Here is a 16,533-nt window from a genome sequence, read left to right as displayed (position 1 = left end):
TTTGAACATGTTACCTTACAACCTTAAGCGTATTTTAAAAGAACTACATTTTTCCCAACTTCATTCAGAAAACCCCTTCACAGGTTTTATGCTTTTATGTGTCATAGTAAGAGTAATATTTAATTGAATGCCCAGAGTAATTGAAGAAAGAAAAGCATTCATGCTAATTCAGATTAACGTCAGTGGTCTTTGCTGTAATGTGTTGCTCTCAGAATTCTTGCACTGTTCAAGCATTTACATTTAAGATTAGAATGTATTTGACCATGCATGCTACAGAGATATAAGTTAAGCATATGTTTTTTTCTTTGTGAGTGTCTGAGCTTGTGTATTATTATTTTAATTACCCCTCAGGCAATCTTCTGATGTGTGATCGAGTGCAGGTCAATGTTCTGAGAGTCCTTCAACATGACAGTTCACAGAATAATTATCCTGTCATCGCACCTTGATTCATTGTTACATCGCTTCTTGGACTTTTTCCTCTTTCTCACATTTGCTTAGCAACCAGATCACAAGTCTCATACTTATTATTCAAGTAATCACCCTCTGCAGCACATGGATGCATCAATTAAAGCTTTACAATGAGGTATATTGTTCTGTGTGGAATCCTCAGGTGTCAGGAATTAAAAATTGATTTTAAATGTTGTAGGCTGTGTTCAAATGGCTCATCTGTGTTTATGTTAAACAAACAAGCATGCTAACAATTCTGAACAAAAGAGATAGGTCAAAATCATTCGGAAATGAATGATAAAATTATATTCTGTTCTTAAAGCACTTAGTCTTTTAGAGATTTACTAATTAAATTCACCTCTGAAATGTCTGAGTGCCAAACATTTATTTTAGCTCTGTTTTTTCAGATGCAAATCAATTTGATATCTGCTTTATATGTTCTTACCTATGGTCTTTGTAAACATTTTCTGGCTAATTTTCCGATTTGTGTAAATTTCACAGCAATTTATTATTAGAATGAAATTCAAGTACCCAGAAGCTGTCAAGATGGTTCAGTGATTTAATGTTGGCGTCCTGCAGCTTTGACTTTAATCAGCAGATGCTCTGGCATTACCATAAATGTTTTCTTAACCGTCTCTGTCAAAAAAAAAAAAAAAAAAAAAGAGAGAGAGACAATTTTTCTGTTTGGAGTCTCCTGTTTCTGATTAAATTCGGTTTGGGTTCTTTTGCATAATTAATATACCATGATGATCTCTAACCATTTGTTTTTAATATCACCTTTTGAGCTAAACTCATTTGCAAGACTGCATCATAAGTCAAAACAGACAAAAGAAAAACAAGTCTATGTTTAAGTCTATGTTAAAACTCTGTTTCCATGGCTTGGGAGAGCTTATTGCCTTCTGCCTTGTTTTCTCTGTGAGCATAAAGGCTTCAGGGTTTCAGTAATTCAGTTTTTCATATTCTTTGTAATATTTTGAGTTCCTCCATGAAAAAGAGTATTTTTTCTGTACATGCAAAGGTATGTTGCATTTTAGATTTTTGAAAATTTAAAAAAAAACCCTTCTACATGGTAAGATTAACTTTTGTTAGCTGGTAATTACTAAATAGTATTTGAGTACAATTGATTAGAAATAGAAGGAGGAGGTACTACTGTTATCTTCTGTTGTTTTTAACATACCAAAGTGGCTGCTAAGAGTTTAACTGGTCAAATATAGGGCAGTAAATATGTTCGTTGCATAAAAAGTGCATACCATTAGTGATGTTAAACACGGCATTTTGAATTCACAATGACTGGATTAATTACCCATGATAATGTAGCTTGAATTTGTCTTGTGGTAATTCAGTGGTATTTGGAGGAGTCACTAAAAACCATTTTTAAATAATAATTCCTCTTTCAGAGACTATTGAAATCAGTGTCCCTTTTCAGAGCAGTTTGTCACACTTGCAGAGTACAGTTGTTGGTGTCAAATACATATATGGCTGGATCATTGGCTGAGTAGAAACATTTTTTTACGTTCCATCTCTCTCCACACATGGTCAAGGCCAAATCAGTCCATCCCAAAGAGAGGGAATAATTAGGTGAAAGCACATAGCATTAATTAAAGCATCATATAAAGAGAGAGAGAAGAATTGTCAAAGGAATATATTTATGCAATCTTGTAGAGTGAGGGAGAGATGAATAACTTTTCTTCTGCCTTTATTTCTCAATATTTACTTTTGCACAGGAATCTTCTTGAATATGTACTATTTTCTACTCTGCAGTTTCAGTCTGCTCATTAGCATGCTATCAATTATTTTCTGCAGAGCTTTGTCAGAGGAAAGTAAGGACCATAATAATAATATGAAAGTTACATGAATTAAGATGATTCGGCTTCATTCCATTTCCATCCACTGTATTCATGAAGGCAATCTGGATGTTAGTTTACACAAGTCAAACTTCACAGTCAGGTCTGCTTCTGTTCTCTTAAAAAGCAGCCATGCTATAAAGAAGCACAGATTAGAATTCAGAGTTCTCATAAATACTTGTCCAGGTTAGTAAATCACTACACTCTTCCCTGTCAGCTTTAACAGCATGTAGTGCTCTCTGTTGCTCTTCTTCCAGAGACTTCTTTTAAAACCGTTTAAAGTTAGAGCAGCCTGAGAACCATATGCTATTCTTGCAATCTTTTGAATAATAGTGAATGACAGCCCACTGTGACTGTGACCTGTGTGGGCAAGAGCTACCCCAGGACATTGGTCCTGTGCCTCTTACAGCAATGTAAGGAGACTGTGTTTCTATTCAACTGTTAAAACTAATACCCACCTAATTTACTTTCAGCTCCAGCCTCTCCTCTTTATGCCATTCCAAAAAGTATTTCCAGGACTCTGTAGATCTCCCTTTAGCTCAGAAGTAGTTTGATTCCTTAGGAGAAAAGAGCAACAGATGATGAGAGATAGATGTTTTTTCTCGTTGGTTTGATCTGATATTACAAAACATTTGTATTCAAACTTAAATCAGTTCAATCTACTAGTACTCTCATTGCTGGTATAAACCTGGGAATGGAAGTTTGGGATAAAAAACAAGAAATAAAAATTCTATGGATTTGTAGAAGCAACTGGAATAGCTAGGGAATATCTTGTAAACATTTGATATCAAGGGTAGTTGATAAGAAATATTAATAGTGTCAAACTTTTAAGGAAATCACTAGAAATAGATACATGTCCTGGTTTAAGGCAAATTTGGGAAGAAATTTCGAAGGGGTCCCTTTAGAAAGCAAATTCAAGCTACCCCTCCCCCTACCCATTTTGGAGACATAAATCTCCTTCGAGAAAAGTGGAAAAAGCTGTTTATTTAACAAGTACTCACAAATGTGGAAAAATGAATAATATTAAATAATAAAACCTCTCACTGTTCTGAAGAGATGGAAAATTCAGAAAGTCCTTGTCATGGGTTGTAGCTTGGCTCACTCAGTCTCTTATCAGTCCCTCCTGTGCTGGAAAATGCCACAGGTGTGAGCTCCTGGTGTTTTCTGGGTTTTCAGTCCAGGTTTGAACAGTTCCAAGAAAAAGAAAAAAAAACACAGTCCAGGGAAGTTCTCTGCCTCAGCTAGCTAAAACGTAACTAGGAGCAAAGGAGAGCTCTGTCCCTCTGCCCATGTTGCAGACAACACAGTCCAGGAGCAGGAATGTGGAGGAGTGAGTGCAGTGTCTGAAAACAAACTGCCCGCTTCTTCTCTGCCCCTTCACTCTTGAACCAGTCTTAAAGGTGCAAAACTTAATATCCACCATAAACAGAACAGACCACTGGGGATACAAGCATCATAGCTAACCCAAGGCAGTACATAAAATCATAGAATGGTTTGGGTCAGAATTACCCTTAAAGGTCATCTAATTCCAACACCTACACCATGGGGACGGACACCACGCCCTAGATCAGGTTGCTCAGAACCCAATCCAGCCTGCCCTTGAACCTCTCCAGGGATGGGGCATGGTTTGGGTTTTTTTTTTTTTTTTTTTTTTTTGTGGGGTTTTGTGGGTTTTGCTTTTTTGTCTGGGTTTTTTTCCCATGTGTATGCTAAATAGTATATACTAAACAGAAGCAACAACAGCATTTAGAACTGCAGTGAGTAGAATTTCATAAGTATAAGGTCAGTCTTTAAGATTTGCTTTGTTGTTTGGATTTGTTGTGGGTTTTATTTTCCAGAGGAAGGAGGCTTCCTACTGTGTTTTTCCTCAACGGCTGGTAAAAGAAGACAAAATTGTGTTTCTTTTCCATTTCAGTTATTTTCATCAGCATGTTGCTTATCATTCCCCATTGCATCTGCTAGTGGCTTTCCTTTGATGACAGCAGTCTTTATGCATATTCCTGAAGTTTTTTTATCAAAGTGCACCTTGAAAACAGTATTCATCTATAGGGAGCAGGTTTGCAGACAGATTTGGAGACTAAATATGTCTACTGCTCTAAGGTAGTTTGGTATATGTGATCTACATTAATTATCATCAGCTGAAGAGGGTAGCTTTAGACTATGAACCTCTGTGTATCTTGTCACAGGTCACTAGCTTAGACAGTCATCATTTTTGACTGTTAACTCTAAAGCCAGTTTGGAATGCAAGCTTCAACATAGCTGTGAACAAAATAAAACAAGTAATAAACCACATTCCAGGAATTTAAAACACTCTAAAATATGTTAACTTCAAGTTTTATTGTAATTTCCCTGTTATTTTTTGACTTAAGAGGAAAAGTTGATGTTTGTCCTATTTGTACCTTGAGAGAAATCCTATAAACACCTAGGCTGTGGATTGTTTCTGCCCTCTGGGGTCTGAAGACCCCATGCCTCTGGTATTCATGTAGATCAATGTTTACCTTTTAACCGCTGTTGTCTGACATAAATAAGAAGATTAATTTATTAGTTATTAATACTACAGTTATGACTTATGATTTATCCATTTTGAAATTAAGAGACTTAGAATTTAGTTTTTCAAGAACCTTTCATACCTTGTGGTCTAAAAATCATTAATGACCACAAAGCAGATTTCTGTTTTGGAAATTTCCATTTTGCAGTTTTCCTAGAAACTGCCAAATGTGCCTTCTTTTGGGGAAAAATGAATTAAAAGACACAGAATACCAACTGTAATTGAGGGTGAAATAGGAAGGATGCCAAACTCCTACATATGAAAAAGTTGTCTTAGAAGACACCTGCAGAGGATTCTTCTCTCACTGACCTTGGGTGATTTCTGTCGGCAGCGTGATCCACACTCTTGTTCTCTTATCAACTTGACAGGTACTCAAGACTTTTGTTAAAATCCTAGTAAGTGAAAGTTGCATTTTTTGTAAAAAAAAGTCATTGTCTTATCATAGGTGAGAATATATTAGTTTAAACAGAGAAATTGGTTCAAACTCATTACAGTTGCAAAGTCTCTTCAGAAAAGATAGGTAAAACTTTGAATGGAGTAATCAGCAGGAACTTAAAGTAGTCTTTGAGAAGATATAGGGAGGAAAGGGATTCAAAGAATTTTTAAAGGCTTTACTTTGGGGCTAAGTTAAAGGGAGCTGGTCCAGCAGAGTTCCTCCTGTCAAAAATTGCTTTGCTCACAGTTTGTAATTGACTGTCTTTGAAATTTGGTTTCTATAAATTCTCTGTATTAGTCACACTGTGTGTTGATATACTCATTTCTTGCCTTTGAAATGCCCATAAACCCCCCTATATTCACTATTTCTGAAAACTGACTCATCTAAATTGAGCTTATTGATAGTGTTTCTTCCTTGTGTTTCACACCTTTTTAATGCAACACTTAAGAACAGCAGCAAATATTAAATGATATGTGCATAGTTTAAAAAATAAATGTTTCAAATATCAGTAACCCTTTTTCATGTCTCATGAGTTATTGCCTGCTTAAGATCAGTAGAGTTGTGAGTATTTAGTACAAAATACGAAGGTGTAAGAAATTGCTTATCAAGCAAAGGTCTTTTGAGTACAGCTCACACTCCTTTATGGATTAGGGTTGAAGCTGCAGGTTCAAACTGAAATAAGTCGTAACAACAAACAGTGCTCCTTTTACCAGGGACATTCTTCAAGCCTACCCTTGTGAGTCAGAGATATTGTTGCAAAAACATGAAATCAATAAAAAGTATTTAAAATATTTTCCAGTAAACCATCCAGAAAGAATCTATCCCATTTTTTCATGAATGATCTTATGTAATAAGGATGGACCTTCTAGCTGTAGCAGTCTTTCATATTATGTCTAAATTCTGGTTCTGAGAGAAAAGGCAAGCTTTGAGAAGGATCTTTTCCCCTGATGTTTTGCTGGGAAAATACATGAGCACAGTATCAGCATGGCGTGGCTTTTTGAGAATTTCAGTTCCATGCATCAGGGATGAGGAACCAGAGACAAACTATGGCACCAAACTGGGGAGCCAGTGGTAAGAATTATGGCTCGGGCTGTTACCTTTTCTAAGCTAAAGCCCTTTGGTATGGGGACACTTACTCAGAGTATTGTCTAGGACATGCCTTAAATGACAAGTCATGACTTAAACTGTAAAAATAATTTGCATTGCTAATAATGTCAGTATGGGTGGGCTTTAGAAAATGTTGGCATAGACATAGCTTCAGGAATATGATGTCGCATGTGGAACACAAGTCAGTGAGATCAGAAATATTCCACTGGGTTTTTGAGCATTTTTCCCTGTTAACTTGTAAGAGATGTAATGAGGTTGTAACTGCAATTGTTCTTTTTATGTTACAGTTTTGTCATGCCCTACATTTAGATGTATGACTGTAATACGAGCATATAATGCCACGCAGTGCTGTTCTCTTTATTGTATTTGCAACTTTATTTTTCAATCAGTCTACAAGTATTTACATAAAACCAAAATATGTCCTTAGTATCAAGACTTTTACTGAGAAACTGTGATGAAATAAAGCTTTTCAACATCCTTTTTAATATTAAATATTTATTAGTTGTTTTAAAAAAATCTATCTCGACTTTAGTGAGTCTCTTGCAATCATTTTTGTTCTCTTTTAAAGGTAATATATAACACTATTGTGTAGAATTTTAAAATCTCCAACTGATCATATTTTTTTTCCCCAAGTTCACAGCAGGCAGGTCTCATAGTACTGATTTTTTTTTTTTTGTTCAGATACTAGGGCACAATTTCCTTTTTCTGAATATGCTGTATCCTTTAATAGGTTATAAGCATACCATTATAAGTTGTGCTGTGTTAGGACATAATTTCAACTGTGGACAGCTATTTTAAGCACAATTTTCTGTCATCTGAATTTCCTGAGCATTGCTGTTAGAAGTCTTGTATCTAGATGATAGTTACTATTTGGCTCTAGGTTTTGTGAATATGGCTTGGGAATGTTTTTGACTAACAGCAATGTTCGAACAATTAATATCTGCAGAAACTACATTTGAATAGGTCTGGAGGACCTACAAAAGTTCAGTATTGAACAAGAGAAAGAAAAGATTTAAATATGATGGAATCTGGACCCTGAGACTTTAGTAGTAGACAATATGATCTCTGCCTTGCCCGTGTCTGGGAGCATTCACTGCAGTAAAGTCAAAACGATTATAGGTTATCACCTGAGCATTTAGAAAACTTAATAATTAATTCAAAATTATTGATTTTTTTTTTTAATCTGCATAGTGATTGTTATGATACAGGTGAATGACAAATTTCAATTGTTGAAAGTGACCAAACAGTAGAAACTTGTCTCAGCTACTTCCAGTTTATACAGGAAATTAATAAGTTCTGTCTTTATCCAGTGATTTTTAATGTTTGATTTCTTTTTGTCTTGCTACTGCCGGAAGGTGCGCCTTGCTACAGTAGGTGGACAAATAGTGCATCTCCAGAAATGTAAGCTTTCTTCTTAACAAGAATTCATGCAGAAGTGCCTTTCCATGAGTAGTTTTTGCGTATCCTTCTGTGTGTTTAATTATGTTCAGTTATTTAGAAGTGTATTTGAGCCAATACATGTGAGTAAATATATAATTTGTTTCAAATATAATTTATTGTCAAAAGCAGAAAACAAATTTGTGTATGTCTATGATGTAATGGTTCAAAACATTTTTGGAAAGTCTGTTAAGACTGGTATGGTTTGTGGATTTTCTTTGTGTTCCCTTTTTCTGGAAACATAGGTGGCCAATGTCACTGAGCCACATCCAGGCTGTTTGGGCAGCCATATCAAATACTGTCTTCAGAAACAGATCAAATTCCTGCTTATGACTGGTTATGGTTTCCTGCTTTCACATGTATATATGTGAATTCCAGAACTTCATTACTCTGGTGGTTCAAGGTTTTAATGTCTAATAGCAGTAAATTAATGGCTGTTTATTCTTGTACTTTGTCAGATAATTTTGACTTCTGGCTTTTCTTACAAGTAAATAACTATATGCTTTATAGCCTTTATCATACAGAACTAAGGAAATCTGGTTTTTCAGAAGTCAAAGCTGCATGCTAACCTGCAGCAATTTGCAGCCATGTAGTTCTGAATTCACATGCAAGATGCACTGTTTTTTTTAAACCATTCACCTCAACACTGAGAGGTTGAAAATTAACTTCTTTGGTTTCACCACTATAGCAGAGGATTTGAGGGAGGTGAGGTTACAATCCCAAGTCAAGGCAGTGGATGTGGTACCAAAACACCAGTGCATGCGAGTTTTGAATCAGTGTGTGAAACAGTGTAGAGTGCTTAAGAGTTTGGATTTAACACAAATCAATTTCTGTTGTATTAAAATAAAAAACCTGAGGAATTAGTGAGACTTTTTACCTTGATAGTGCCTAAGTAATTTTACACTTTGATTTAAAGAGAGGTCATCTTTCGCTCTGATAAGAATGCCACAAGCAGCACTTATACCTCAAGTAATACAGCGGTTAATTCTCTGTGTGCACACTTACTGAAGTGAAATCTATGGCTGTAAGTAAATGTGTATGCTTTCTGAGCCAGGCCTAGCAAAGTTCAGTATTTCTGAATGAAATTCACTAAGTAGGGCACTATCTACCTCCACATCTGCTAATACTAGACTTGCACTTAGGCATAGCAATGCTCTGTGGAGAAGTTCCTTCTTGACTGGAGAACATAAGCAGTAAAGATGCCACCTGATTTAAAAAGCAGCTGAAATAACAATTTCAAGATGATAATACTGGATTTAGATAAAATATGTGTCCAAGTACTATTTTTTTTTCATTTACTCTAGCTGCTCAATATTATTTTTAACGTGTCTGAGACCAAAGTGTTCTCATTATTAAGGAATGCTGCTAATCACTAGCATGACTGTGATTTTTCTAGTGAATCTTGACATCATCAAGGAGATAAAACAAAAACTACTTACATAAAACACTGTTGAAGGCACTTTAATAATGTCATTTTTCATTTTTGCAGGACCCTTCAGAGTGAAGGGAAAGCTGGTCATTCGAGTTTAGTATTGTACTTATTGGTCGATGCCTAGAAATTCACAACTGCTGTTCTTTTAAGGGGAAACAAAGGCACAGCTGTCTTCAGCTTTACACTGTCCTATCCCTACACAACAATTCCAGATAGTATGCAGCAATCTGTGGGACAAGCTGAAGTGAAAGTCTCACTTACTGAATTTCAAAGTGATAAAAGAGTTTAGATAGATCTCATGAGCTACTACTTATTAATAGCTAGCTTGCAGCAGTTCCCTGCTTAGACTGCAGTTGTGAGTCTCACTCTAAGGCACCTCTTCTCTGCCCCATGTACACTATGAGAAACTGGGGGGTTTTACTGCTGGATTTTACTTTGAGGCCTCAGTTAATAAGAGTTCCCCATGTCTGTTATACAGTCTAATTCACCACACCTAATTCATCCTCACATTTTGGGGTGAAGACTGCTGAAATGCAAAACAGTTAAAATTTGGTTGGTGGTACATTTGAGAAGCTTACTTTCAGTGCCTAATTTCTTTTAGACTTTTTTAAAATCCAACAGCTATGCTTCATCTCTGATGATGATACGACAATGAATTTTCTTATACTTAAAAGTGTTGATTTTTAAACACCAACTACTTTTCCTGCTGCCCCTAGATTGAATGTACACGGGGAGGTCTGTGGTGCAGCTGGTAGTTTGTATATTGACACAGGTAGCACACTTTTATCTGATTGCAAATATGTGTTCAGAATCAATAAGCATAAACATTTAAGTAGAAGGGGACATTTAAGGGTCCACATACAGGAGATATTTTAATTATATATGACGGGTTTATTACATGTAATTATAAAGATATGTTCATAACCAGTCATTGGCCTCCAGTGATTCAGGAACACTGTGCTGCTGCATATTCAAGGTCAAATTATTTTCCATAGTGAAAAAAAAAAAGTTATGTTTTTCAACTAAGTGTCAAATTTGTCTTAAGAAATTTTAATTAAGAATTGCTTATCTGATTTAGAAGATGATGGAAAGGAGATATTTATTTTCTCCCCACCTCCCAAAAGGTGCTCGTACTTACAAAATTCGCTGAGATTGTCCAAGAAAGTGTGTAAAATCCTCATCCATCACCGAGAGCCCCTGGTCAGGGAATGACAGTGCAGTAAATATCTTCAGCAGCTGCCTTTTAATGTACAAGCTGTTTTCGGTAGGAATTTTCAGCACTCACATAAAACACACTGTCATGAGTGACTGCCTGTGCTCCAAAGTCATTACTATTGGGATGATGGAACATCTTTCAGCGAATAACCAAAAAACTTTAAATGTCATGTCAAGTGTGTTGAAGGCATTTTCAAGCCTTGCTCAAGGTTACATGAATATTGAGTAGGCCTGTTTTTAAAAAGTTTGAGATCTATGAGAGAAACCACTCATACGCTGGTTTGGAAAATAGTCACTTGATCTGGAAGGGGGATGGGGAGTGACAGAAAAAGAAATCTGTCTATTAATACATGCCAAACCTGCAAAACTCCTGCCTGGATATTAACTGAGTGCAACTTTGTGTGACAGGCAATGCCAGTGATGTTTAGCAAAAAATAGTGAATGATGCAATTTCTTGAAATTCTTTAGCTGCCTAAAAGTTCCCTAAGGAAAGAAAAGGTACAACAATGGATAATTAAGATAAAATAGATTTTAAAATACATTTTAAAATTTGAAGAATTAAAAATTATGTAGGAAATGTAATTAGCAAGGTAAAACCTTGGAAGACACTGAGAGGTGCTAGGTACATCTTTGACTCCAGTAAGGAAGGAGGATCCTGTCATGCTACATCTGTGATTGTGTAAGAAATATGGAAGTTAATTTAATGAAGACATGTAAAGTCTGTATCACTTCCAAGGGACCCAGTCCACTGCTTTTGAAGTGATAATATATTTTGTCTTGCCTCCTTGGCATTCATTGCTCCTTGTAGTACATCATCTGCATGTAAAATTTTCCTGATCAAGAGGTCTTCTTAGATTATGGAATATTGAAACTGAGTATTTTAATAGTGAAACAAGGTCTGTTTGATTTGTCTCTGCAGAGAACCAGAAAGGACAGCCAGAGAAGCCGTGTTCACACCACAGTATCACTTTAAACTCGACAAGAAGCCCAGTCACCAAAGAAGTTATATATGATGTGGAAACAAGTTCTAAGGTGTTGAACAGGGCTGTTGGGAGAAAGGAAGCCTGCCATGGGGAAGGTGGCAAAGAAAAGAAAATGGATCGTATCGGGTCCCCTCCTAAGGGAGAAGCCATTCCAGAAGTAGAAGCTCTCTTGGCAAGACTGCGAGCACTATAGAATAATCATATAACAGATTAAATAAAAGTTAAAAACAGTAGCCTACACTACATCTTTAAAGAAAAAATAATTTTCTATTTTTGACACTACATATTTCTGACTTCCTAACTTTTCTGTGGATGAAGGATCTGCTTCTAAACTTTGTTTGCAAGACTGTACAAAACCATACTATAGTTTTGGATAGCTTCAAGATTATTTTTTATTATATGTTTTTACTTAATAAGCATATGAAAAGTATCAGAAGAAGATAAATACTAAATTGTTCCAAAGCACAATCCTTTCACTGGACAGGCTGCTAACCATCTGGTTTGAGTGCTTCTGAAAACAGGAACATCTTTTAAGTATTGTTAAATCATCATGCCTGAGAATAGGGTCAATAAGTAACAAAAAAGGTATTCTTATATTTTCTATTGTAATTTTTATATTTAGGAGGCTAAAGCACCAAAAATGCATCATTATAGTGTCCTTTACAATTACAGTAATATACAGTAACAGCCATTTTCCAGTTTGAGATCATCAAAGAGCACCAAAGCTTGATGAATTGTAGATGTATTTACCAAAAGGTAATCCATGGGCAGTAAACAAAAAATCTATGCAAATAATATACTTTATGTGTAATTAATATATCGCTGCTTTTAAGGTTATTATGTTTATTATATCAAAATAATATATACAATTGCTTTGATTGCAAGGTTTTGCAATTGTGTCCTTAGTGGGGGAAAATGTCTTCACAGTTATTTACCAGTGTAATATTTTATCTTTTCACACACGAATTAATATGTTTCTATAAAAGGAACATGTAATGGAGAAGATTTTTTCAATTGGTTTTTCACAAACTCATTTTCCAGTAGCCCATAAAGTCTTACTTGCTGGCATAACAGGAGTCTTGCAAGTGATTGCATCTCTTTTATCCCACTGTCACTGTGCCGGGTTGCGTGTTCACTATCGTATTTATTAATTGCACATCAGAAAGAGTTGCTACCAATGTTACCAAGTAGGGAGCTATTGTTAGTCTCTTTGCTCTGTTATTTAAAGCTTCCTTAATATAAGAGTGTATTAAGAACCTAATATCTTTCTTCTAAATGACTTTATTTTTCTCTACAAAATGCTGAAAAATATGTCTTTCAATAAGAGTCAGTTACATGAAACTCGTGTTTCAATGCTCCAGTGCTTTTTATATCCTTGTTAAAGTTGCCTTTGTACTTCCTGCACTAAACATTAATAAAGTTAATTAGAACTCAAAAACCGGGCTGGTTACACACATGGCATAGGGGGGTTTTCAGCCATGGTGGGAATCAATCTCCTGTTTCTGGGACTGTTGTAGCTGTCATTACACACTAATTACATTTCCCGCCTTTGCTGAAAAAAGAGAGGTATAAACACAAATCAGGGAAGGATTCAGAGCAGGCCTGCCAGACAGACATTTCTTCAGTTCCCCTTGCAAACAATAGGCACAGCTGTCATACAAAACACACCTTTAGTAACTTGAAATATGTCTTGAATGTATAACTCAAAATACAGCAACTGATAGTTGTTCCTCTAAGGTTTTCTGTGCCCCAGTATTAACACTTACTACCCCTATTTACAGGGTGCAGTAAAAATTACTATCTAAAAAGTCCAGTATGACTACATTTTATGACTACATAAAATGACATTTCAAACACAAAGAAAATGCCTGTTCAAAGGGAATAAAAGCAGTACACTGGATCTCTTCCATTGCTGGGGATGTGCTAAAATAAAAGGGCTAAAAGTAGAGAGCCATGTCTTAAATATTAGGATGTTCCTCCTACACTTGGAGGATGGTAGTGTAGGTGTTGTGTTGATGAAAGTAAAAATTATTTCCATGAACTCTATAAACTTGTTCATTTGAATTAATGGGTGAAACTCCACCACAAAGAACTGACAGTTCAGGATGCCTGCTGTGTAGCTGATCAAGCAAAGAAAAGTTACAAAAGTATCTATTGAATTTTCCAATGAACAAAATACTGCTAGAAGCCTAGCATCTCCTGATTTTAAAATAAATATTTATCTTTAAATTACAGAATTTAAGCTACTTTTTTCTTACAGTTTGGGAAATTTTTAGAAATGTGTTCCAGGCTTTTATTCCTTCTAAGGTATTGTGTTTCTGAATTAATCCTTTCAAGCAGCCATCAAGTTAATTTGCAGAGGTTTTGTTTCTGTAACAAGGCAAATAAAAAGCTGTGCAACTTCTTAGAATACATGTAAATACAGTATCCGGGTTTTTTTTCCTCCTTCTGTGCTTCTTTGTACCATCATATCTTAATCTACTCAAAGTACATGGTCCAGTTGAAGTGCACAGTAGGTTTTCTTTCTACATTTTATCTTTCTTTAATTTCCATTAGACACAAACTCATACACAGAATGTTTTTGATATGAAAAATGCTAGTATTGCCTAATGAGTTCAGAGAGAAAAAAAATTTGAAACTATTACAGCTGCATTGATTTCTATTATTTTATGTTTTTATTAAAGTATAAAACTCAGCTTGTAAATTATATAGATTAAATTGCTTTAATTAAATTTAAAAATTAATTCATTTATTCCGTTTAAAATTTAAAGTTAATTCAGTCTCAGAATACTTAGGGTAGACCTTTATTGGTATGTGCTAGTCATTTTTAGTAGGTATCGAGTCTACACCTACAGCTGAGGGATTGAGCCATGAACCACTTCTGTTATAAATGGACAAAGGTTTCACATACTGTGCCACACCCTCTCTATAATTCACACATGAAAATTAAATCCTTATAAAAAGGGCTTCCTTATTTAGTCAAACACGACTGCTCAGATAGAAGAATTTGAAGTAATCTTTCAGGGCTCCTTCCCTACCTGAGCAGCAGACAAAAGGCACAAACATCTATGACTTTTCTTGCCAGTACAATTGTAAAGATGCTTTTGATACTTCATATGCATTTTTGTTGACTTTTCATTTCACTCAGTAAAAGAATTTTGATTACTACATCAATTTTTACTTCCTGTAGACACAGTATTGTTTGCGGTGGTAGTCTAAATTCATGTTAACTATTCTAATGTTTTGACCTTAGCAAGGCAGGAATGTTTGCAGCAGCCTCTTCAAGCTGCACACAGCCAAGCTTGACACCTGACTCACAGGCTGTGGGTAATACCCCAGTGTGTGAAAGCCCAGAAGGAAAAGTGGAGGAAGTGCTTTCATTACAGACAAGTCCAACAGTGCCAGCACCTGGTGGCTGCCACGAGATGTGATAGTGCTCTGGATCAGGCCCTTAATTGAAGAAGCATGGACCAGAAAATACTTATTTTTAGTTCCCAGTTATTGGGGGAACATTACAGCTTAGGAGATTGAAAGGACCACAGGTAGGAAAAAAATGTCTCAGATGCAGTAGTTTTTCTCCAGCTCACACAGTTTTCTTTGTTTTCCCTCACACAACCTCATTTCCCTCATGTTTTCCTCAGCCTGGCCCATCCAAAGTCACATTCTCCAGAACTGCCCGAGTTAATGCTGACCAGCTGGAGGTGTTGCAGCCCTTCGGGCTTTTATAATAAAAGCTGAGAAGGACAACATTTACTGCTAACACTTTTTCCACATCCATTTCTAATGAGTAGGACCAAATGATAATTTTTACACCAATCTTTCCAAGCCTTACAATACTCAGTAACTATAAAACAAATGGACAACAAACCGGGGTCAATAAACCCCAAGCTATGGCACCTAAAACATTATAATAAGCAAGCAGGGTCAAGTGAAAGAGCTCAGCAAAAAAGCAATTACATGACAACATTGCTTTCTCCAGAATGAAATAAAGCATTACTATACCATTTTCTAAATTTTTTTAATGTGATGTATAGGTTCTACACAATTGAATTGCAGCAGAAAAATAACTTCTCCTGAAAGTTTGAGAAACTATCTAGTTTACGAAATAAAAGGAATTAGACAAATTGCACTTTATCAATTTTTCAATCTAATTTTATGCCAAGATTCCTATATCTAAGATATTTTAAAATTACCATCTGCTATTAAATAAACTACAGAACCAACTAATGAACTTGGTTTGCATTTCTTTAACACATGAAGTAAGCTTTCTTCCTGTCCAAACACATTTTCTCTATTGCACTATTGTGTATTTTAGCTGAAGTATAGTATTTAGAACAGGGCTCTACACCTCACTGTAAAAACATGTTTGATAAAGCATTCTGGTCACTCTGACAGCAGTGCAAAATAAACAAGGAGTGTTCAGGCACAATTTTTCTCTTCCTCCCATCTGCAGAGATAGCCATTGTTTCATATGTTAGCTGAGTACATTTAAACTCCTTTGTGCTTCTTCTTCCATAATGCGGCTTTTTCTTTTTGTGATCCATGCAAAGGCATACACTGAATAATTGTAAAGGGAAATATTTTCTAACAGCATACCAGAAGGACACTAAGCAGATGACTTGCATACAACATCAGCCCTATATGCCGTAGGAGGCATAACACTTGAAATGTAACCCAAACAGGCAGATAAGGTATTTCATTCCACAGAAAGAAAATGGTTCCTTTCATCTAAATGAGCTTATTCCACTGCTGATACCAGAATTGTATGTATTTTGGGAGGATAATGTACCCCTATTTTTAAATCTGTTACATTAGCCAGAAAAAATAAACTACGGAAAGACAGAAGTGCAGAGACTGGGGAGGAGAGTTGATTAATGTGCTGCCTGATTTCACTTCTGGGGCCTGAAATTGCATTCAGTGCAGAATGAAGGAACTAGGGGGAAAAAAACCCAGTCTCATCTGACATCTGTAAAGGTCATGAAGGAAATGATGGTGGGTGATCCAGAGTTGGTATGGCCACAGGTGTCTTGTCTTTTCAAAGATATATATCAGAATATCCTCAGAATAAGCAATGCTGTTGGGCT

General features: G+C 35.8%; 1 protein-coding gene across 1 annotated transcript in view; it reads left to right on the top strand.

Moving 5' to 3' along the window:
* Positions 1–12,887, top strand: part of DIAPH3 (diaphanous related formin 3) — a 200,972-nt gene extending 188,085 nt beyond the window's left edge. The window contains exon 28 of the mRNA XM_009085265.4: positions 11,386–12,887. Coding sequence (XP_009083513.2) covers positions 11,386–11,642 — 257 coding nt within the window. The 3' untranslated portion in view covers positions 11,643–12,887. The remainder of the gene's footprint in view (positions 1–11,385) is intronic.
* The last annotated feature ends 3,646 nt before the right edge of the window (positions 12,888–16,533 follow it).

This window comes from Serinus canaria, chromosome 1 (assembly GCF_022539315.1).
Source record: "Serinus canaria isolate serCan28SL12 chromosome 1, serCan2020, whole genome shotgun sequence".
Lineage (NCBI taxonomy): Eukaryota > Metazoa > Chordata > Aves > Passeriformes > Fringillidae > Serinus > Serinus canaria.
The sequence above is the reverse complement of the archived record's forward strand: the minus strand, read 5'-3'. Positions and strand labels throughout refer to the sequence as shown.